At 40.4% G+C, this 22,345-nt stretch overlaps 3 protein-coding genes across 4 annotated transcripts; 1 reads left to right on the top strand and 2 right to left on the bottom strand.

Moving 5' to 3' along the window:
* Positions 1 to 19: 19 nt before the first annotated feature.
* LOC119735296 lies at positions 20 to 6,108 on the bottom strand. Its single transcript, XM_038208994.1, has 6 exons — positions 6,100 to 6,108; positions 5,848 to 5,961; positions 4,150 to 4,380; positions 3,484 to 3,609; positions 2,728 to 2,781; positions 20 to 2,248 (listed from the first exon to the last, which is right to left on the bottom strand). Exons 1-6 carry the CDS (start codon positions 6,106 to 6,108, stop codon positions 2,108 to 2,110), a joined length of 675 nt encoding a protein of 224 aa, XP_038064922.1. The 3' UTR covers positions 20 to 2,107.
* Positions 6,109 to 6,388: 280 nt separating this feature from the next.
* Positions 6,389 to 8,649, top strand: LOC119735295 (sulfotransferase 1C2-like). Its single transcript, XM_038208993.1, has 3 exons — positions 6,389 to 6,562; positions 7,142 to 7,319; positions 8,043 to 8,649. The coding sequence occupies exons 1-3, from the start codon at positions 6,389 to 6,391 to the stop codon at positions 8,147 to 8,149; spliced, it is 459 nt and encodes a 152-aa protein (XP_038064921.1). The 3' UTR covers positions 8,150 to 8,649.
* A 1,993-nt stretch (positions 8,650 to 10,642) lies between these two features.
* On the bottom strand, positions 10,643 to 21,465 carry LOC119735631. Of its 2 annotated transcripts, none has more exons than XM_038209416.1 (10): positions 21,134 to 21,465; positions 18,982 to 19,104; positions 17,211 to 17,305; positions 16,367 to 16,427; positions 15,453 to 15,538; positions 14,518 to 14,631; positions 12,820 to 13,050; positions 12,154 to 12,279; positions 11,398 to 11,451; positions 10,643 to 10,918 (listed from the first exon to the last, which is right to left on the bottom strand). In XM_038209416.1, exons 1-10 carry the CDS (start codon positions 21,198 to 21,200, stop codon positions 10,778 to 10,780), a joined length of 1,098 nt encoding a protein of 365 aa, XP_038065344.1. In that variant the 5' UTR covers positions 21,201 to 21,465; the 3' UTR covers positions 10,643 to 10,777. The 2 variants fall into 2 exon arrangements, with proteins under 2 accessions (XP_038065344.1, XP_038065346.1); XM_038209418.1 differs by having other exon boundaries at positions 10,643 to 10,915.
* Positions 21,466 to 22,345: the final 880 nt, after the last annotated feature.

The following is a 22,345-nucleotide window of genomic DNA, read 5'->3' as shown; positions in this document are numbered from 1 at the left end:
AAACTCTTTTTTCTCAACGTCCTCTTAGTGAGCTGCTGTTTATTGATGTTCAAATACAAGAAACTATTCCGGTAATTACAAGCTCGCTGACCTCAAAATCACATTCAAATGACTCTTTAATATTTTTTTTCGATTTACCCAAAAGTTTATTTACACCAGCAGCCCATAACATAACAAAATATAACTTTCGTATTATCTTTTACGTATAGGCATGTACGTGATATAATTTACCAATATACAAATAATGAATGTTTATGAGTGCACTGGTAAGAATAATGTCATGAGGTGACAGATGGATGTTCCACACCACGAGGCTAAGCAGAGTGTAATGGAACATTCCACCTGTCACCGAATGAAATTATTCTTTCCATTGCACGAATGTGAAACATTATTTGTTTTATACAACACTTAAATAGATTTCGTCACCTGATTGGTCAGAGCCGCAACCAATAGTGTGAGCGTGCAAATGGAACTTTTTTTTATCGTGGAATAGAACTTCTATTTTTGCAGTGCGACCGGGTCGTGGGTTGGTACGATTTATTCAATGACATGTGATCAAGGTCCCACCAATCAGATGACGGGGATTTATCAGGCATTGGATAATAACATATGTCGTAAATAAATATGCAGAGCGATACAATACAATGGTGAGCCTCAAAGTTATGACTGATAAGACATCTAGCTCTTCAACAGGACAGGGATAACACTTTATAAGCTACACGTATATCTATACCAACCGGCTTAAATCGTATACAGTGAAATGTATAACGCAGGAGTGCTACAGTTTACCGAGTTAATACAAATGACAATGGGAATTCCTGATGTGTTCTGCATAGCATTAAAACCTATACTTATATCATTACCAATAACTTGCGATTTTAGTGTTGTAATATGGTGTATAAGCTCAACTATACGAAGCTGTTTCATACCAGTTTAATACTTCAACGCATATGAGGTATCTAAAAACTAAAGTCAAACCAATAGCGAGTTGTAAGCGGGTGGCTAATGGTTCCTCTTCAACCTCACAGAAAATAAATATTCATCCTTAAGATATTAATCAAGTCGACAAGTATAGACTTATATATTGAGGCATAGTATCAAATGGACCTTTTGGAGTTTTCCTATTATTATATATTATTATGATTTTCTTGTTCACATTTATTTTATACATCATCAATAACGCAAGCGCCAGAAATGAATGGATAAATTGTTAAATTTACAATAAAAATTAAGTTTACATTAAAACACAACCAAGTACGTGACAACTAAAGACTGTTGCAAAGATTGATTTGGTATAAGCAATCGAGGAACTTTTCTTAGTGCCCTTAAGTGGCATAATTAACTACGAGGTTAAAAGTCTGAGGGGAACCTGGGGGTGCGATTTTTTTCGAGGGAATACTTGAAAGCAAGTAATACATATTTTTTGTTAAATTCAAGATTCCAGTTGGAGGAGGGGGGCATCCGGGGGCATGGACATCCGCTGGCGGCACTTGTCCCGTGCCCTCCTCCCCTCCCCGGTAGCAATGCCACTGCTGCCCTGACGTTTTTTTTCTGCATTGCAATTTACTAAAACAAATAAAGCATATAAATATGGCAGGCTCGATTCAAAACAAACTTCGACAGCTCGTAGCATTAACAAAAATTTAATGTAAGTACAGCGTAAAAGAAAATCATTTTTTTCTAGAAGCGCTGCTTTAATAAAGCTGATCATTTGGAAAGGTTATACAAAATTAAAAAGAGTTTTCGCAATGTAATAAAACCGGTACTAGTTTTCCTCACCAACAGCAAAAGGTATTTTCATTTTAAAGTAGAATAAAGGAATTGACTAAGGGGGTTTCAAACCTGCAACCTTCGGATTGCCGTTCCGCTGCGCCACCAGTTATCTAGCCCTAAGCTGGCGGTTCCAATCTTCGTTCAAGGGGCGTTGTTTTATTGTGAAAAAAAAGTCGAATGCGATACTTCGAAGGGGGGGGGCCTTCCATGTCTCCGGCTGTAACAAGGTTAGGGTTGTCTTGATTTTGCTTGAAACTGGACACAAAAAGAATCGTCTTCGCCCACTGCCCACCAATGTGTGGAGGGAACTTATAGGCAACAGCGTTTTCTTTTGCTACTTAGTCTTGGTCTTCAGTTCTTCTCTCAGCTTCAAGTTGGCTTCGGCCTTAGCGCGCAGTTCCTTGCCGATTTCGTTGGCTTCTTTCTGTCGTCTGCTCTGCTGCGCTATCAACTGCTTCTTAGTCATTGTCTTTTGCTTGAAAAAAAAATGGAATACACACATTGAAGAACATCACCAACTGATCCAACGGGGTATTAAGGTTTGCGGTCCATGGGCAAAACGTGTGTAATTTTTCTGGGGGAAAAATCGTTCCTATAAAGAGTTAGAAGGTGCTGGCGCTTTGATTTCCTAAAAAAAAAGATGAGAAGAAAAATAACCAGTTGGCAAATTGTCGCTGCATGGTGATTGGGAGAAGTTGTCCCTTTCTCCCCGCCCCCAAGAAAAGAAAAAACCGCTTGATGCGCAACTGAAACACTCTATTGGTCTCAGACGAGCAACTTTTTTTCACTTCAAATTGAGGTGACACAATGCAACAGTGAAAATCAGCAATGAGTTGTTTTTATCTGTTCCCCTTGCAACGTCTTTTTTGTCAAAAAAACCCTCTTAAAGCCTGCAAAAAATTGCCTCTCGGGTGGTTGCCCTTACAAGTGATTACTTAAGCGTCACAAACATACCTTTTGGATGACAAAAGCGGGCGCCTTTTTAGGTTTTTGCCTGATGGGTTGGCCCTGGAATGGAAGAACAGAAAACGTTTCTTTATGTTATTTTCGATTTGTCGTTGGGAGGTCCGGAATATTAGTATAAGCACATTGAACTTTGAATGGATAGGTATCAATTTTCGAAAAGGCAAAACTTTCTTATTCTCAGCAGCTCCCGAGATTGACATTGTCACACTTTTGTGCCCTTGTACAGCAATCATGAAATCTATATTTGAATTTCATTTTCCAAAAACCCGGGACTCGATTCCAGTTTGAGTTTCGACCTAGTATCTGTTACCTAAAAAAGATTGTAGTATTCCAAACCAAAAAAAGTATGTCCCACCCGAAACAGTGTCCGTCTGACTATTTTGCAGGATTTTATGCAGCTTATAACACAGCACTGAAATTGATTAATACAAGGAACTTGGTTACTGTGTCAAAACTGTTGTTGTGATCAATCAACATTGTGTATAGTAATGCGTGACTGAAATTAAATGAATTTCATAGGGGCCAAGGATATTTAAGAAGTATCTGCACGATCAAAAAATTCAAAATTGACTTCATGGTTTTGTAGTTATTTTCAAAACAGTCAGACGGACACTTTTTTGGGAAATTTTGTCTTTTAGCGAGCCTTTTAGCTCGAATTCCTCAAAGATTTGGGTACTGAAATCTACCGAGGTTGAACCCCAGGTTTCAACGAATCTCGCTATATGACAGTTTTATCTTGTTTACCTTCTCTGACGATGAGACAAACCCGCTGGAACATTTTTCGCCTTCGCCATCAGCCGCTGCTGTGTCGCTCTCCGCTGCACTCCTGTCGGGTCGGCTTTCGCTTTTTGGCCGAGTGCCTTGCTTCTCCTGTGAAGGTGGTTAAGACTTAAAAGTTTGACGAAATGGAACTTACAAATGAACGTAAAAATGAGCATTAAATTAACATAAAAACCTTAATTTTTTGGTGTTACAACAGCGCAAGCGGTTTATCGGGCCAATTTTTCAATTAATCGACCGAAAATAAACGAATAGCAATTTGTTCCGGAAAAAATAAAACTCAAGACACACAATCATGTGGTTTAATGGTAAAAGTATTATGACGCCTGCATGACGATCTCCAGCGAAATACAACGCAAGTTTAGAATGGACATTAGCAGTTTTAATCCAAAGATGAGGTAGAAGCAGCATACCACCACTATAGCTTATGGACAATTTTTTTTTTCAATTGAAAGAGGCTGTTGACTTTCTCTTAAAACTGTACATAAAAATATTATTACCGTGACACGATGTTCCATCAAATTCATATAATACAGCACAGCTTACTTCGGCGTGTACCAACACAATAGTATAGACAGCGCCCTCTATCAGTCCACTTTGTTTGGGTAATTATAGTCGTGGAATACATACCTGGTCTGATTTGAAGGCTCGGGATGAGAAGTCGTTACGCTTCCCAGGATTTCCGCCGTCCTTTCTCGGCGTGTCTCGGCTTGCTGCTCCGGTTTGGCCCCAGTCTGATCCAGGTTTGTGATCCGACCTCCCCCTGGACGAGGTCTCCTGTGACTGATAGCGGGGTCGCTGGGGCGTATATGACGCGGCGGAAGCGCTCTGTGGACGATCCCGTCTTTGGCGACCACCCGACTGGATATGAAAGAAGCATTCGATTCAGGAACAAACCAAGCTTGTCGATCCCATCCATCATATCCATCGCGCGGTGCAGGCCAGTAAATAGGCCCAAAATTGACAACGCCAGGAAAATCACGATTTGCATGCCCTGAAATCCTCCGGTATTAGACCATTTTGGGGGCATGAACTTGAGGGTTTGTGAACGAAAGGAAAACAGAGGGGTGAAAGCCATGCAGGGGACTGTGAGATCGTATTTCTGTGAATTCGGATGAAATTAAGCCCTAAAATTGCTTTATTTTGCAATGGAGCGTAGGCGTCCTTTTTCAGGACTACTTTTAATGGTTATCATCTTTGGACGGATTTTTCCCCCCAAAATATTATTTAACTACAACAAATTTAACAGAAAATGAAACATGATGAAATAACCTTTAATTTTATTTGTGTCTCAAAACACCTTGGAGAGTTGTGAGCATTTATAATGATTTTTTGGAAGTGCTCGTAATTATCACTGAGGTCTATGGCAGTATATTTACTGGTCTGCAACCCAATTGAAAGGAGCTGGCGGACTATTGTTGATGTCTATAACTTCCAATGAGACAGAGTTGGTCTCAAAGTGTACGTGCGGTAAACAGTTCCACCCGAAACTGTGAATACAGTTACCTTTAATCACGAGGTTTGTGAAAGCAATATTATTGTGAGTCTGGGTACCACACTCAAAGAATAAAGGCCGGCCGGCAGGTCGTAAGTATAAAGGCGAACCTTTTGTGGCGCAAAGAAACGTACATTTCTTCTTAAAGGTAGTTATTATTTCGTGCTGGTCCCAGTGGGCCAGCCTAATATCATTTTTGTACCTATCTCAATGAGTGACTAACTTAATGTCTCGTGTGAGCTGTGGGCAGTGTTATCGTATAGGATTAATTTTCATGTAATTTTGAGCATGACAATAAAGAAATCTAACCTAATCTAATCTAATCATATACGTGTAGACTGGATGTACGACTTCCAGAATAGTGACTTTTTTTATGGCATTGCCTTTTTAGGTCCTGCAATGTCCAAATGCCACTGAAAAATTTGCCTGGGTTAATTTTACCCCAGCAAGGGTGATGCAACTACCCAAAATTGGGCTGTCCTTTACCGAATTGTTTTGGGTTAGAATTTCTGTTAAACTCAACAAAAACATGTGGTCATACAAGACCAAATTACATCTAGTCTGGTATAACCACAAGTTTTGGTTGAATGTAAGAGAAATTCTAACCCACGCAATTGGGTAAAGGACAACCCAATTTTGGGTAGTTGCACTTTTCACCTTGCTTTGGTAAAATTAACCCAGGCAATTTTTCAGTGTGATGGCTTAAGTTTCTAATGGGTCTTTAAAATTTACATACAATTCCGTAAGAAATAAGAAAAATGCTATGCATGTACAGGTTTCCGTGGCCAAGTTGAAAGATTTTGTCCAGTGGATTTTATTTCTGGGATTCTTACCGGAGTGTGTACTTGGGGACGAGTCTGTTGGTAGCGCCCTCCTGTGGTACCGCGGTTGCTCGCAGGCTGTGCCCGCTCGCTGTATCGTTCCCGATTGTCAGAACTGCGATACCTCTGAGAAAAAAAAATCATCAGATCATTAAGACCTCAGTCGAGGTAGCTATCACCACTTTTGATGCAAGACACTCGCATGGTAAAATATCGATTAAGTAAGTATCGAGGCCTGTTACGTTTTGTGACAGTTCGCTATACCAATGTCATTTGGCTCATGTGAATTGGAAGCGACCTTGACACCACATGGATAAAAAATGATCAACCTTCAGTTTCCATAATTACTCATATTGCTCAATCTCGAATTGCTATTAGGCCATACAATATCCCTGAAGTCATTTATTTGGTGAAACAATAAGGCTTCCATAATGTTTCATGGTTAACACGTAGCTGATGATGTTGTTGACCTAAAATAATATCATTGATTGCTCCCGACACCTTACGTGTCATGATATAATAACAATCCGAATAAACCTGCAGTAGGATGCACATGGAACTGAATACGCTCTCTTGGCAGATACAAAAAAACGACATTTACGACATTGCATTGTTTGGTTGTTTGTTCAAAGCAAGTGAAGGATCATGGTGGGACCACTACTTGTACTTTTGGAAGAGAAGGCACCAACCCAACGTTCTGTTGCTACGGTTTGAAGATTTGAAAAGAGTGAGTGTTTGCTTTTACATGTTTAAGGAATAACTAACGTTTACTTTAATAGTGCACCATACGAGAAATTATTCGACGATGTTTTCACGAAGTGACAAAAACCTCCACAATCGAAAATGAGTTTTGCCGACCAATTTATTGCATTTGAAAAAGGACGAATATAACTGAGTTTCAAAGCGAAATATTGTTTACTTTTGTAATTATCGTAAACAAACATTTGACAAAATGCCTAAAATCTGTGTTTTTCTGTTTTCACGAAGTGACACAAACTTACCTCCTTAGCAGGGCCAGAGGCATAAAGCATTTTTCTACACACACGTTAGGATGGGATTGGTACCCTTCATTAATAGCATCTGGTTTGTAATATATCTATTCCATGATATGCGTTCAGACCTGGCGTTTGCACAACATTTGCGGATCTATACGGGGAAGAGACAGTGGTGACCACTCCAGGCCTAGCAGCCAGAAACAAATCTTCTCATGAGCAAATCCTTGATCTGCCACTTGTGCAAGACAACCACCTCTCGACTTCCAAACTGTGACTAATCAACGGACGTGTAATATCCATTTTGAATGCAGGATCTGCGAGGAAACGTGGAGATAATCAGTCGGTTTCTGGGCAAGGCTCTGTCTGCCAAGACACTGGATGACATCACGGAGCATTGCTCATTCGACAACATGAAGAGCAACCCTATGACCAATCCTGACTACTTACTTTCAACCGACGAGAGACCTGGCTGTTCCTTTATGCGGAAAGGTGAATTTTCCAAAAGTTCTCCCTAGCCCCAAAAAGCGATCAAAACAGTCACACAAAGTAGAAAGGTCCAAACAAAAACAACCAAGCCCCTCAGTCATAAACATTAATTTATTTTAAAATAGAGAGGTCGGGGTACCAACATGGTAATTTTTATTCTTCGCCAAAAATATCAAATAAAATGTGTTAAAAATATAGGGTTTTCGAAAAGTGAAATTATTCAGGTTTCCTCAAACACTAAACAGGAACAAAAACATCTATTGATGCGATCGAAGGAACCGAATATTATATTTTTTTCTTTTCAATTTGATACGACAAAACGTAAAAAGCAACCATTGGACAATAATTTAAAAGAATAATAACCTAGTGCATGCGTAACAAAAGAGGTTGTGTATCGCTAATGTTAACATGCCAGAACCAGTGAACACAGTGGTTTTGCTAAAGCTGTTGTGAATCCGTTTCAAAATTGGTTTGATTCTCCTCTGTGAATTGAAAATAAGCACCACTGTGGTTGTAAATGGTGTGGTGACAATCTGCTGAAAGGTATAGTGAACCATTTTCAGGTGCCAAGTTGTTCAAAGTAGGATGTGCACTACACCGTTCGTGTAATGTATCGTTTAGGAATGCACGTGAACTGATGTAGGAAGTGAGCCTGACCCGGGGAGGATGTGACGTCACCGTTTCTCAGCATATAGCTCTACTTTTGTTGTCCTTTTTTAATTTTAGGTAAAAGTGGGAGTTGGAAGACCCACTTCACTGTGGCGCAGAACGAAGCCATGGACGCCCTCATTAAGGAGAAGCTGCACGGTACCGGACTCACCTTCGATCACTGACCAATCAGATTGCATTGATTTGTTAGAGCTAGCCAATCAGGCATTGGAACAGTAAAGCGATGAAACAGAAAAGGCGTTATGCCTACTTACACTGAACGTTACTAATTTTACTGATAGAAGTGAAGCCAGATAACCTTTCACTTGAGTAAAAGTGTATAGGACCTATCCCTATTAAATTATGACATAAATCGGCAACAATTCTCGAATAAATGGTTGATAATTATTTGACCTTTGACATATAAATTGTCCCCGGCTCAGAATTTGATGTTTTGGTCTTTGCAACCAATGGAGTGCCCGCCTTCAAAATGAGACCTGCATTCTCTCCCCAGTGCTGCCAAATGTTACCATACCTACGCCATTGTTCGAGCCCCGTAGTAGAACACTTGTAATTTGTTTCTCATATTTGCTCTTCCATGGGACAGTAAATAGGGTTTATATATTTACATGTGACTTTTAGCCTTCGAAAGGTAAATACAATTTGCGAATTTCAATCACAATAATATGGATTTTAAAATCCAGTGCAAACTCTTTTTTCTCAACGTCCTCTTAGTGAGCTGCTGTTTATTGATGTTCAAATACAAGAAACTATTCCGGTAATTACAAGCTCGCTGACCTCAAAATCACATTCAAATGACTCTTTAATATTTTTTTTCGATTTACCCAAAAGTTTATTTACACCAGCAGCCCATAACATAACAAAATATAACTTTCGTATTATCTTTTACGTATAGGCATGTACGTGATATAATTTACCAATATACAAATAATGAATGTTTATGAGTGCACTGGTAAGAATAATGTCATGAGGTGACAGATGGATGTTCCACACCACGAGGCTAAGCAGAGTGTAATGGAACATTCCACCTGTCACCGAATGAAATTATTCTTTCCATTGCACGAATGTGAAACATTATTTGTTTTATACAACACTTAAATAGATTTCGTCACCTGATTGGTCAGAGCCGCAACCAATAGTGTGAGCGTGCAAATGGAACTTTTTTTTATCGTGGAATAGAACTTCTATTTTTGCAGTGCGACCGGGTCGTGGGTTGGTACGATTTATTCAATGACATGTGATCAAGGTCCCACCAATCAGATGACGGGGATTTATCAGGCATTGGATAATAACATATGTCGTAAATAAATATGCAGAGCGATACAATACAATGGTGAGCCTCAAAGTTATGACTGATAAGACATCTAGCTCTTCAACAGGACAGGGATAACACTTTATAAGCTACACGTATATCTATACCAACCGGCTTAAATCGTATACAGTGAAATGTATAACGCAGGAGTGCTACAGTTTACCGAGTTAATACAAATGACAATGGGAATTCCTGATGTGTTCTGCATAGCATTAAAACCTATACTTATATCATTACCAATAACTTGCGATTTTAGTGTTGTAATATGGTGTATAAGCTCAACTATACGAAGCTGTTTCATACCAGTTTAATACTTCAACGCATATGAGGTATCTAAAAACTAAAGTCAAACCAATAGCGAGTTGTAAGCGGGTGGCTAATGGTTCCTCTTCAACCTCACAGAAAATAAATATTCATCCTTAAGATATTAATCAAGTCGACAAGTATAGACTTATATATTGAGGCATAGTATCAAATGGACCTTTTGGAGTTTTCCTATTATTATATATTATTATGATTTTCTTGTTCACATTTATTTTATACATCATCAATAACGCAAGCGCCAGAAATGAATGGATAAATTGTTAAATTTACAATAAAAATTAAGTTTACATTAAAACACAACCAAGTACGTGACAACTAAAGACTGTTGCAAAGATTGATTTGGTATAAGCAATCGAGGAACTTTTCTTAGTGCCCTTAAGTGGCATAATTAACTACGAGGTTAAAAGTCTGAGGGGAACCTGGGGGTGCGATTTTTTTCGAGGGAATACTTGAAAGCAAGTAATACATATTTTTTGTTAAATTCAAGATTCCAGTTGGAGGAGGGGGGCATCCGGGGGCATGGACATCCGCTGGCGGCACTTGTCCCGTGCCCTCCTCCCCTCCCCGGTAGCAATGCCACTGCTGCCCTGACGTTTTTTTTCTGCATTGCAATTTACTAAAACAAATAAAGCATATAAATATGGCAGGCTCGATTCAAAACAAACTTCGACAGCTCGTAGCATTAACAAAAATTTAATGTAAGTACAGCGTAAAAGAAAATCATTTTTTTCTAGAAGCGCTGCTTTAATAAAGCTGATCATTTGGAAAGGTTATACAAAATTAAAAAGAGTTTTCGCAATGTAATAAAACCGGTACTAGTTTTCCTCACCAACAGCAAAAGGTATTTTCATTTTAAAGTAGAATAAAGGAATTGACTAAGGGGGTTTCAAACCTGCAACCTTCGGATTGCCGTTCCGCTGCGCCACCAGTTATCTAGCCCTAAGCTGGCGGTTCCAATCTTCGTTCAAGGGGCGTTGTTTTATTGTGAAAAAAAAGTCGAATGCGATACTTCGAAGGGGGGGGCCTTCCATGTCTCCGGCTGTAACAAGGTTAGGGTTGTCTTGATTTTGCTTGAAACTGGACACAAAAAGAATCGTCTTCGCCCACTGCCCACCAATGTGTGGAGGGAACTTATAGGCAACAGCGTTTTCTTTTGCTACTTAGTCTTGGTCTTCAGTTCTTCTCTCAGCTTCAAGTTGGCTTCGGCCTTAGCGCGCAGTTCCTTGCCGATTTCGTTGGCTTCTTTCTGTCGTCTGCTCTGCTGCGCTATCAACTGCTTCTTAGTCATTGTCTTTTGCTTGAAAAAAAAATGGAATACACACATTGAAGAACATCACCAACTGATCCAACGGGGTATTAAGGTTTGCGGTCCATGGGCAAAACGTGTGTAATTTTTCTGGGGGAAAAATCGTTCCTATAAAGAGTTAGAAGGTGCTGGCGCTTTGATTTCCTAAAAAAAAAGATGAGAAGAAAAATAACCAGTTGGCAAATTGTCGCTGCATGGTGATTGGGAGAAGTTGTCCCTTTCTCCCCGCCCCCAAGAAAAGAAAAAACCGCTTGATGCGCAACTGAAACACTCTATTGGTCTCAGACGAGCAACTTTTTTTCACTTCAAATTGAGGTGACACAATGCAACAGTGAAAATCAGCAATGAGTTGTTTTTATCTGTTCCCCTTGCAACGTCTTTTTTGTCAAAAAAACCCTCTTAAAGCCTGCAAAAAATTGCCTCTCGGGTGGTTGCCCTTACAAGTGATTACTTAAGCGTCACAAACATACCTTTTGGATGACAAAAGCGGGCGCCTTTTTAGGTTTTTGCCTGATGGGTTGGCCCTGGAATGGAAGAACAGAAAACGTTTCTTTATGTTATTTTCGATTTGTCGTTGGGAGGTCCGGAATATTAGTATAAGCACATTGAACTTTGAATGGATAGGTATCAATTTTCGAAAAGGCAAAACTTTCTTATTCTCAGCAGCTCCCGAGATTGACATTGTCACACTTTTGTGCCCTTGTACAGCAATCATGAAATCTATATTTGAATTTCATTTTCCAAAAACCCGGGACTCGATTCCAGTTTGAGTTTCGACCTAGTATCTGTTACCTAAAAAAGATTGTAGTATTCCAAACCAAAAAAAGTATGTCCCACCCGAAACAGTGTCCGTCTGACTATTTTGCAGGATTTTATGCAGCTTATAACACAGCACTGAAATTGATTAATACAAGGAACTTGGTTACTGTGTCAAAACTGTTGTTGTGATCAATCAACATTGTGTATAGTAATGCGTGACTGAAATTAAATGAATTTCATAGGGGCCAAGGATATTTAAGAAGTATCTGCACGATCAAAAAATTCAAAATTGACTTCATGGTTTTGTAGTTATTTTCAAAACAGTCAGACGGACACTTTTTTGGGAAATTTTGTCTTTTAGCGAGCCTTTTAGCTCGAATTCCTCAAAGATTTGGGTACTGAAATCTACCGAGGTTGAACCCCAGGTTTCAACGAATCTCGCTATATGACAGTTTTATCTTGTTTACCTTCTCTGACGATGAGACAAACCCGCTGGAACATTTTTCGCCTTCGCCATCAGCCGCTGCTGTGTCGCTCTCCGCTGCACTCCTGTCGGGTCGGCTTTCGCTTTTTGGCCGAGTGCCTTGCTTCTCCTGTGAAGGTGGTTAAGACTTAAAAGTTTGACGAAATGGAACTTACAAATGAACGTAAAAATGAGCATTAAATTAACATAAAAACCTTAATTTTTTGGTGTTACAACAGCGCAAGCGGTTTATCGGGCCAATTTTTCAATTAATCGACCGAAAATAAACGAATAGCAATTTGTTCCGGAAAAAATAAAACTCAAGACACACAATCATGTGGTTTAATGGTAAAAGTATTATGACGCCTGCATGACGATCTCCAGCGAAATACAACGCAAGTTTAGAATGGACATTAGCAGTTTTAATCCAAAGATGAGGTAGAAGCAGCATACCACCACTATAGCTTATGGACAATTTTTTTTTTCAATTGAAAGAGGCTGTTGACTTTCTCTTAAAACTGTACATAAAAATATTATTACCGTGACACGATGTTCCATCAAATTCATATAATACAGCACAGCTTACTTCGGCGTGTACCAACACAATAGTATAGACAGCGCCCTCTATCAGTCCACTTTGTTTGGGTAATTATAGTCGTGGAATACATACCTGGTCTGATTTGAAGGCTCGGGATGAGAAGTCGTTACGCTTCCCAGGATTTCCGCCGTCCTTTCTCGGCGTGTCTCGGCTTGCTGCTCCGGTTTGGCCCCAGTCTGATCCAGGTTTGTGATCCGACCTCCCCCTGGACGAGGTCTCCTGTGACTGATAGCGGGGTCGCTGGGGCGTATATGACGCGGCGGAAGCGCTCTGTGGACGATCCCGTCTTTGGCGACCACCCGACTGGATATGAAAGAAGCATTCGATTCAGGAACAAACCAAGCTTGTCGATCCCATCCATCATATCCATCGCGCGGTGCAGGCCAGTAAATAGGCCCAAAATTGACAACGCCAGGAAAATCACGATTTGCATGCCCTGAAATCCTCCGGTATTAGACCATTTTGGGGGCATGAACTTGAGGGTTTGTGAACGAAAGGAAAACAGAGGGGTGAAAGCCATGCAGGGGACTGTGAGATCGTATTTCTGTGAATTCGGATGAAATTAAGCCCTAAAATTGCTTTATTTTGCAATGGAGCGTAGGCGTCCTTTTTCAGGACTACTTTTAATGGTTATCATCTTTGGACGGATTTTTCCCCCCAAAATATTATTTAACTACAACAAATTTAACAGAAAATGAAACATGATGAAATAACCTTTAATTTTATTTGTGTCTCAAAACACCTTGGAGAGTTGTGAGCATTTATAATGATTTTTTGGAAGTGCTCGTAATTATCACTGAGGTCTATGGCAGTATATTTACTGGTCTGCAACCCAATTGAAAGGAGCTGGCGGACTATTGTTGATGTCTATAACTTCCAATGAGACAGAGTTGGTCTCAAAGTGTACGTGCGGTAAACAGTTCCACCCGAAACTGTGAATACAGTTACCTTTAATCACGAGGTTTGTGAAAGCAATATTATTGTGAGTCTGGGTACCACACTCAAAGAATAAAGGCCGGCCGGCAGGTCGTAAGTATAAAGGCGAACCTTTTGTGGCGCAAAGAAACGTACATTTCTTCTTAAAGGTAGTTATTATTTCGTGCTGGTCCCAGTGGGCCAGCCTAATATCATTTTTGTACCTATCTCAATGAGTGACTAACTTAATGTCTCGTGTGAGCTGTGGGCAGTGTTATCGTATAGGATTAATTTTCATGTAATTTTGAGCATGACAATAAAGAAATCTAACCTAATCTAATCTAATCATATACGTGTAGACTGGATGTACGACTTCCAGAATAGTGACTTTTTTTATGGCATTGCCTTTTTAGGTCCTGCAATGTCCAAATGCCACTGAAAAATTTGCCTGGGTTAATTTTACCCCAGCAAGGGTGATGCAACTACCCAAAATTGGGCTGTCCTTTACCGAATTGTTTTGGGTTAGAATTTCTGTTAAACTCAACAAAAACATGTGGTCATACAAGACCAAATTACATCTAGTCTGGTATAACCACAAGTTTTGGTTGAATGTAAGAGAAATTCTAACCCACGCAATTGGGTAAAGGACAACCCAATTTTGGGTAGTTGCACTTTTCACCTTGCTTTGGTAAAATTAACCCAGGCAATTTTTCAGTGTGATGGCTTAAGTTTCTAATGGGTCTTTAAAATTTACATACAATTCCGTAAGAAATAAGAAAAATGCTATGCATGTACAGGTTTCCGTGGCCAAGTTGAAAGATTTTGTCCAGTGGATTTTATTTCTGGGATTCTTACCGGAGTGTGTACTTGGGGACGAGTCTGTTGGTAGCGCCCTCCTGTGGTACCGCGGTTGCTCGCAGGCTGTGCCCGCTCGCTGTATCGTTCCCGATTGTCAGAACTGCGATACCTCTGAGAAAAAAAAATCATCAGATCATTAAGACCTCAGTCGAGGTAGCTATCACCACTTTTGATGCAAGACACTCGCATGGTAAAATATCGATTAAGTAAGTATCGAGGCCTGTTACGTTTTGTGACAGTTCGCTATACCAATGTCATTTGGCTCATGTGAATTGGAAGCGACCTTGACACCACATGGATAAAAAATGATCAACCTTCAGTTTCCATAATTACTCATATTGCTCAATCTCGAATTGCTATTAGGCCATACAATATCCCTGAAGTCATTTATATTACAATATATCTCAGAAATAAAACTGCACATTGTTTGCATTATTCCCAATTTAATATGAAGGCTTAGAGCGTTCGTCATTACTACGATGGGCAACTGAATTGATAATATGAGTTCGTTGCTGGTTTTTCGGCGCTAACGGCCTTTTTAAAACACAGTAGCCACATCGATACATATACCCTTGGGCTGGGAAAATGCATAGTGACAAATCGTCTTTCTCGAGGACACAATGTGCTACAGGCTGGATTCGAACCCATAGTCCGCTGAATGACCCCAACATCATCGATGCAACAAACCTTATTACTCTATACATATTACGCAAAACATTTGTAAGGAGATGTATGTAAAGTGTCAACGATATTTGTAACGATATAAATTCAATAATTTTGTGGAGTTTCAATTGTCGCAACCATTAATCGCTATTTTCACAACATCTGCTGATCAATCTTAATGTTTAATTTGTGATTATTCCCAAACTTCCAACGTGATCATTGAAGACAAACAAATCAAAACGACCCAAGAACCCAACAAACAATCCTACCTGTCTGAATTCGTAATCGAACAAGAAATCATCGTCATCATCATCGAAGCGGCGCATGTGCGGTGAAACAAATGGGCCAAAAACCACTGTAAATAAAAAGCGCCAGTTATAATTCAAATAAACGATTCAAATAATTCAAAGAGCAACAACTGGGAAGTGGTATTTTAACACGAAATTCTCTTCCCAAGCAATCTAAATCTGATTTTGTCGTTCGCTAGCAGAGATAATGGTAGTCTTGTTCCAAGAGACGATTTTTATTCCCCACTTTAGCAGCAAGTCGCGGATAAGTTGCCGCGGCAGTGCGCGGTGGAGGTCTCTACCAACACGATCAATTAAATCCAGAGATGGCAATATTGGCAGTGCTACCCATGAAACACACCTCGCACGCATGCATTAGCTTGAATACCGCTCGTGTGAGGTATACTGGGAATTTCCTGGTTAGCGCTGCCAATATTGTCAACACTGGATTTTATTCATCCTGTTGCTAGCCACCTCGCCTGTAACGGATCGGCTGGAGTATAAGGGAAACAATCCAATTCTAATCTTGGACCAAGAATAAGATTCTCAGTGGCCTATCCTTTTGAACAGGTGCCCAGGCTCTTGGTGCTACCGCAAACTTATCTTGTCTTATCTTATCTTGTCTTAGGTGCCCTTTTATCATGACCGCCCTTTTTTTAACGAGATCCCTTTTAGATCATTGCGCTAACGTGGGCAATTGTGCCGCCATGAAAAGGGCCACCTATTGCCCGATAGTGCCCATGATCGTCGGGTGACCGGCCAACAATTTTTTGTGTACCAAGGCGAATGCACTTTTTCATTTCAAACACCTCCCCCGTAAAAATGAGCTTGCTACACGACTAAACTGAATATATTCGCAGCTAAACATTCTGAAAGTCCTGCAAGGGTAGACCTACTATTGTAGAATACATCGCGCCTCCTCATAGCCTCCCGTCTTCGTAATTCTTCACGCATCATCTGCAGAGAAGCAAAATTGTGAAAATTAAAAAAACAAAGAAAGTGCAGCAGTAGTAAAAAAAAAAAGGGTCGTGCGTTTTATTCTCGAGTCACGGAATCACACAAAATTCCATAAAATGATTTATCTATGTATTTTGCAACGTCTAATTACTACTTATAGACCATGTTTTGAAGTATACTGGAATACCCACTGAGCAACTATCAATGGGTTAGATTTAACCATTTCTAAAAAAAAAAAAACCAAATCGACATCTTGTGTGAGCACTGAATTGTGAGACAGCAAGAACAAATCCACGTGCTGCTGTGAGCTTGCCATCTAGTGGACTAGGACTTCAGTCACTGACGGTGACGTATTTTGTGTAAGCAAGAAATGGATAGATAGAAACTGTGCAAGGGACATTTTGATCGTGCTTATTCTGCTTGATTTAGCTAACAAAACGCATGCATCTAAGGCCAGGGGTCGACTTTCGGATTCGAGCCAGCCAGCCGACGCCTGCAAGTTCGGTGGTCGAATAGGAAGACGCAAGAACTAGTTAGAAGGAGGTCGTGGGTTCGAGTCCCACACGAGTGACTTTTTCTCACAATCATTCGGGACTACACTGAGTATACGGTGTTTATAACACTACGTCAGTAAAGGGAAACACTCAATAAAGCGATGCCCCCTAAGACATCCTCTGTATTATTTTGAGATAGAATCTGAATTATACTGTATGTATAAGTTATACTTTTTTTTTCTTGACAAAAAAAATGACAAGTTTAAAAATGTGTGAAATGCGTTCTGACCTCTCGTTGGAAAATTAAGAGGAAATCAAAAAACGAGAAGCCGGCACCATCATCGCTGTCGCTATCATCGTTGAAAGAAGAAGATTCACGAAAATCTGAAGAAAAGAAAAGCATTATTTTTGTGGGTACTACTCTGCAAAATGACATCAGTGGCATTGTTATGTACATTAGATAAATGCCTGACTACAATTACAATCACTCTTAAAATACGGGGTAGAATTTTTTTTTGTAGATGGATGTCCTGCAGATGTATCGACACCAATTTTACATATTTATAAAAAAAAAGGATGAATGATTCTCGCGATATGCCTTATTTTTGACGCAGGGTGCCAAAATATGTTTCGTTTTTCATCAACCGTATGGGAAAACGCGTTTATGTACGGATGGAAGCATGTGATTTTAATGACCACACTTGCACGCTTTCGCTTTTATTCCGCGAAAGTTTCTACCATATCATGAACTTTTGAAACGAATCGGTTTTGCATAATGTTTCAAATCCGCCCAGCTATAATGATGGCAAAAACGGCCCTTTACAACTTAATCTGGGTAATCCCAGACCCTTTATAGGCCCGAATCCTGACAATTACAATTACTCTCAACCGAAACAATTGACCAACCAGACTCCATTCCACACAAACCCAACCCAGCCCAACCTAATCCAACCCAAAATCAATTCAATACACCGGAACCCACACAAACACACCAGCCTTACATATACCTACTGTGGACGTTCCTTTGTATTCGCGCAATTAAGAAAAACCGGAGGAAAAAAAATGATTTTAATTGCACTGTGAACACTTTTTCAACCCAATATTTTTTGTAATGATTTCCTTGACTGTTCCCCTTCATTTTGCGACGAATAAACCTAACCCCCAAATGCCTCTAAACCTGTTTTCCAGAGTGGAAGTGTGCAAGTCCACACAACGTCGCTGCAACCTGGCTATGTGGACATATTTTGTTCGGAAGTCCGCACAGTGAATGTAATGCTTGTACACACACCCAGCCCAACTCTCCCAACCTTACTCAATCCGACTAACGCAGCCCACACCAACCAAACCAAATCAAACCCAGCTCAACCCACACAGTTTTACCTTACATACCTACTGTGGAATATTCCTTTGTATTTGTGAAGTTAAGAAAAACCGGAGAAAAAAACCCTCATATTACTTGCACTGTGAACCAAATCACTCTTTCAACCCAATTGTGTATCATGATTTCCTTCAGTGTTTCACTTCATTTTGCGACGGATAAACCTAACCCCAAAATGCCTCTAACTTGTTTTCCAGAGAGGGGGATTAAACCTGTATAAGTGTGAACATGTGCGAGTCCACAAAACGGCCACGCTTCCTACATCTTGTGGACCTCTTTTGTTCACAGGTCCACCAAGAGTATGTAAGATTAGAGAAACGTAACCAACACAAGCCCATCGAAACATCAGCAAGAATGTTCGAAGAGTAGCGCTCCACTCAATAGAAAGAAGCTCTTTCAATCGCTGTACCTAAATTAGTTGTAAGTTTGATACAAATTGAAAGTTTTAAATACCTTCGCATGTCTTTTATAATCGATCAGAATTTGGAACACAATTACCATGTGTACGTGTCCTCAGTGTTTTAAGGACTTTTACTCGACTGCAAAAGGTAATTCCCGCGAACTAAATCCAACTATAATTTAGTAGGATACAAAAAGTTATTATCGAAGTGATTGTCGTTATCCGAATTGTTCATTACATATATTTTTTTCCGCAGTTTACGAGAATGTCACAGTATTCTACCTTTTTGTAGTATTTGATATGCTTGGCTTATCTTCTGAAATCTCGCCGTGGCCTCGGGGTCGTCTGGGTTCTTGTCCGGGTGACAGTCCTTTGCTTTTGTTCGGTAGGCCTGCTTGATATCCTCTTCGAAAAAATAATAATAATAAAATCTACATTGATCGATAATTGAAGTTATCAAATGCACCCGTGTTATTTTCAATACATGCCTTGTTTTTCAACAAGGTTTCAGAGAAAATGTACCAATATTTAACTGGAGGACATGTTGGGATTGCTATTAAGTTTGGTGACAATACGTATGGTATGGCTCTCTGAACCCAAGGGGTATGATGAGTACCTGTGAGGGTAGAGGACCGAATGTGCGCTGATATCGGCTGCCGCGATTCTCGAAGTCTGAGGAACGGGAGAATAATTGTAAAGCGCCATGGGCGTCGCCAGGATTTTTCCAGAGGGGGCAAAGCACAATTTGTCCCTGTACTTTTCCAGCGTGTTATTATTTCGAGGAAGGGCAGGGACATTAGCCCCACCCCCCACACCCATTAAATTAACAGTTGTATGACTTTGCGCCTCTTTTTCTTTTTTTATCCCCTGTTTTTTAAAAATATATTTTGCAACGCCTATGTAAATCGCTTTGAAACTGTTGATATGATGGAAAGTGCTTTATAGCCATAGTATTACTATTCATTTTATTAGAAAATTATTGACTGATTTCGATGCACGGCAATCTTTGCAAAAAAGAAGTATTTAATACGAGTCATTGGTCATATCTGACCCTGAATTCGGGTCATATTTGACCTGATACTTTCTGGTTCAAAACGACCCAGAAAATGATCAAAAAAAAGTGTCGTTTTGACCCGGAACATACCATTTTGACCCGGAAAAGTACCCGGTATCCGGGTCACCTCTGACCCGAGACTTTCTAGTGTGTATCCATGCAAGCATGCCTCTTCCTCGACTGGAGAGCTGACCCAGTCTCATACTTTACATGTTGCATATGAGGACGTACAGTCAAGATGGCTCAAAGCATACTTTTGGCTTAGCTAGTACCACGCGCAGCGCAACCCCTTTGCGCATGCGTGCGGATCTTTAAGTAGACCGGTGTCGTATGAAAATCGGACTTGTATGAAAATCGGACTATTTTGCCCCTTTATTGGATAAACCCTCTCACGTGACCGGTCCCTCTCCTAATTATCTATGCATGAGCATGCGCAAAACCACCAATGAGTCCGTATTTCATAAAACCTAAATTCATGCTACACCGGTTCCCACTTGCACTCCAAATCTAAAATATAGAGATCGGTGGCTATCTCGCATTGTAATATTTCCGACTGAATACCATTTCGACCGCGCGCGTAAACACGAAGTTTTATTTTTAGGGGTGACGTACATTTGTCATGCAATTGTATTAAAGCGTATTAGCTAGTCACACTAAATGTGAAGACCGTGCGGGAGTTTGGGCCACGTGATGCCGGCTTGTGCTGCCACTTTAAAATGTAAATGATGTGCAATATTCCTTTGATTTACACCCAAGGAATTAGAAAATACAGCAATTTTGGAGGTTGGAATGATCCAACGGTCCCTACCCCAATCATCCCGGCAAGAGACCGAGAGGACACACAAGGCTCATTACATTGTAGGAATACGAATATGCTAATAGCTAATGAGCATACCCCGGGAGGAGGCCTATGTTAATTCTATAGGGCAGTACCGTTCGCTACATTCAAAGTAAGAATGACGGAGGGACTGTGAACCAGTTTATGTATTACGTTGACCTTTCTCAATCGCTAATGATATGACGTGAGAGATGTTGCGCTACTGTAATAATGTGTACAGACGAGCTTCATGCAGCGTCTACGAAACGCCCCAAATTAACAATAAATGTTACCAGTGATTATAGACTTACTTTGCGTGGAGGCGATTTCATCGGCTCTTCAAACTCTGAGGGGACACCCCTTACAGGCTTAATGTTGCCCCCAGTCGGTGCAATCAAGATTTTGGGTCTAGTTGGCGGAGGAAGGGTGTGTAAAACCGTACACGTATCTAACCCCTCCCCTGCCGCCCCCCCCCCCCCCTCCCTAAAGAAACTTCAGCCGAATTGTGTACAATATTAATCAACGGTCTGACAGAAAGTAAATGGAGCGAAAGTCCATCTTACCTGAACTAGATTCGAGAGGTAAACCCAGGATATGGAAGCATTCCCGGCGACTCATCGATGAAGACATAACGGTGAATAAGGCAGTGCGACCGACCGTAAGACCACGGCGACAAAAATCGAAATACTGAAACACTTTGTAAAAAATGCAGGGATTTACCCGGTATAGAAATGCAAGTCTTTGGTTGCCTGTCGAAGTACGGACTAAACCAGTGTTTTGTTACGTAGACGTGTTGTGATTATGCTGTGTGTGTCATATATACGTGTCATATTGCATGCATGCAATGTAGGCAATACACTATCGTGAATGTGTGTGCTGTATGTTATTGCACACTTCCGGGATTTCACAGCAATGAGAAAATGGCGAGCTTTTCACAGTCGTTGCAAAGCTCGGGGAATCCCCATTTCATCATGCGCTACAGAGGGCACATTCTGCGCATGCTCTTTCCTAGCTATAGGCCTTTCTTTTGTTTGTAAACATTGGCGCCATTTTGTATGGGCTGCCGTAAGCGCATAAATTGAAGCCGTGGTTGGCAACATATTTTTCCAAAAAAGTCCTCATAACGCCATCAACACATAGTAAAAAGGCATATGTAGGAATTGTTTTGTAGCTTTGCTGAAAATGTTGTATTTTCAAGTATCAAATAAAATTTTGGTGATGTGTAATAACTTTTCTTCATTTTTGCAGTGTTGGACCTTCCATACTTTTGCAGGCCGTGGTTGGCAAAAATGCAGTTTGCCAACCAAGCGCAGAAAGGTATATTGCGAAATCGGCCGGTTTGCACTGTCGCTCGTATTTTCATGTGCACAACAACTACGGAGCTCTGGAAGTGCCATCCGACTTGTTGAGATCCTGACATATTTTATCAGGATGACGACATTATAGGCAAGCTTCCCTTGATAATTTGTTTTTGTCAGGACGTCGATCGTCATCTTACTTTCAAGAAGAAGTCTTCATCCCGTGATAATTTATCTCAGGATATCGTCATTCCACAGAATTCAGGCATGGATTGAAAAATTAGCGGAGACTTGTGTCACAAAGTGTGGGGTGGGGGGGGGGGGGGGGGGTGATCACAATTTTAATTGAAATCCCCCAAAAAGTGACCCTGAAAAATGTGCGTCTGCAAAAAAAATGAAAAACGGGGGGGGGGGGGGCTAATCGCATATTGAGGGCGCTATTTATTAAAGGGTGTTGGAAATTCAGGGGAGGATGAT

Source organism: Patiria miniata, unplaced genomic scaffold (assembly GCF_015706575.1).
Source record: "Patiria miniata isolate m_02_andy unplaced genomic scaffold, ASM1570657v1 HiC_scaffold_29, whole genome shotgun sequence".
Taxonomy (NCBI): domain Eukaryota; kingdom Metazoa; phylum Echinodermata; class Asteroidea; order Valvatida; family Asterinidae; genus Patiria; species Patiria miniata.
The sequence above is the reverse complement of the archived record's forward strand: the minus strand, read 5'-3'. Positions and strand labels throughout refer to the sequence as shown.

What these genes read in the sequence shown, in the direction of transcription:
- LOC119735296 (XM_038208994.1), bottom strand. An exon ending in GAGCCTTCAAATCAGACCAG is followed by an intron (nt 3,610 to 4,149) that starts GTATGTATTCCA and finishes CCACCTTCACAG; the next exon opens with GAGAAGCAAGGCACTCGGCC. An exon ending in CCGCTTTTGTCATCCAAAAG is followed by an intron (nt 2,249 to 2,727) that starts GTATGTTTGTGA and finishes TTTTTTTTCAAG; the next exon opens with CAAAAGACAATGACTAAGAA.
- LOC119735295 (XM_038208993.1), top strand. Translation starts at nt 6,389, where the DNA reads ATGGAACTGAATACGCTCTCTTGGCAGATACAAAAAAACGACATTTAC. An exon ending in GGTTTGAAGATTTGAAAAGA is followed by an intron (nt 6,563 to 7,141) that starts GTGAGTGTTTGC and finishes TTTTGAATGCAG; the next exon opens with GATCTGCGAGGAAACGTGGA. An exon ending in CTGTTCCTTTATGCGGAAAG is followed by an intron (nt 7,320 to 8,042) that starts GTGAATTTTCCA and finishes TTTTAATTTTAG; the next exon opens with GTAAAAGTGGGAGTTGGAAG.
- LOC119735631 (XM_038209416.1), bottom strand. Translation starts at nt 21,200, where the DNA reads ATGTCTTCATCGATGAGTCGCCGGGAATGCTTCCATATCCTGGGTTTA. An exon ending in TCGATTACGAATTCAGACAG is followed by an intron (nt 14,632 to 15,452) that starts GTAGGATTGTTT and finishes TTTTTTTCTCAG; the next exon opens with AGGTATCGCAGTTCTGACAA. An exon ending in GTCCCCAAGTACACACTCCG is followed by an intron (nt 13,051 to 14,517) that starts GTAAGAATCCCA and finishes TTTCATATCCAG; the next exon opens with TCGGGTGGTCGCCAAAGACG.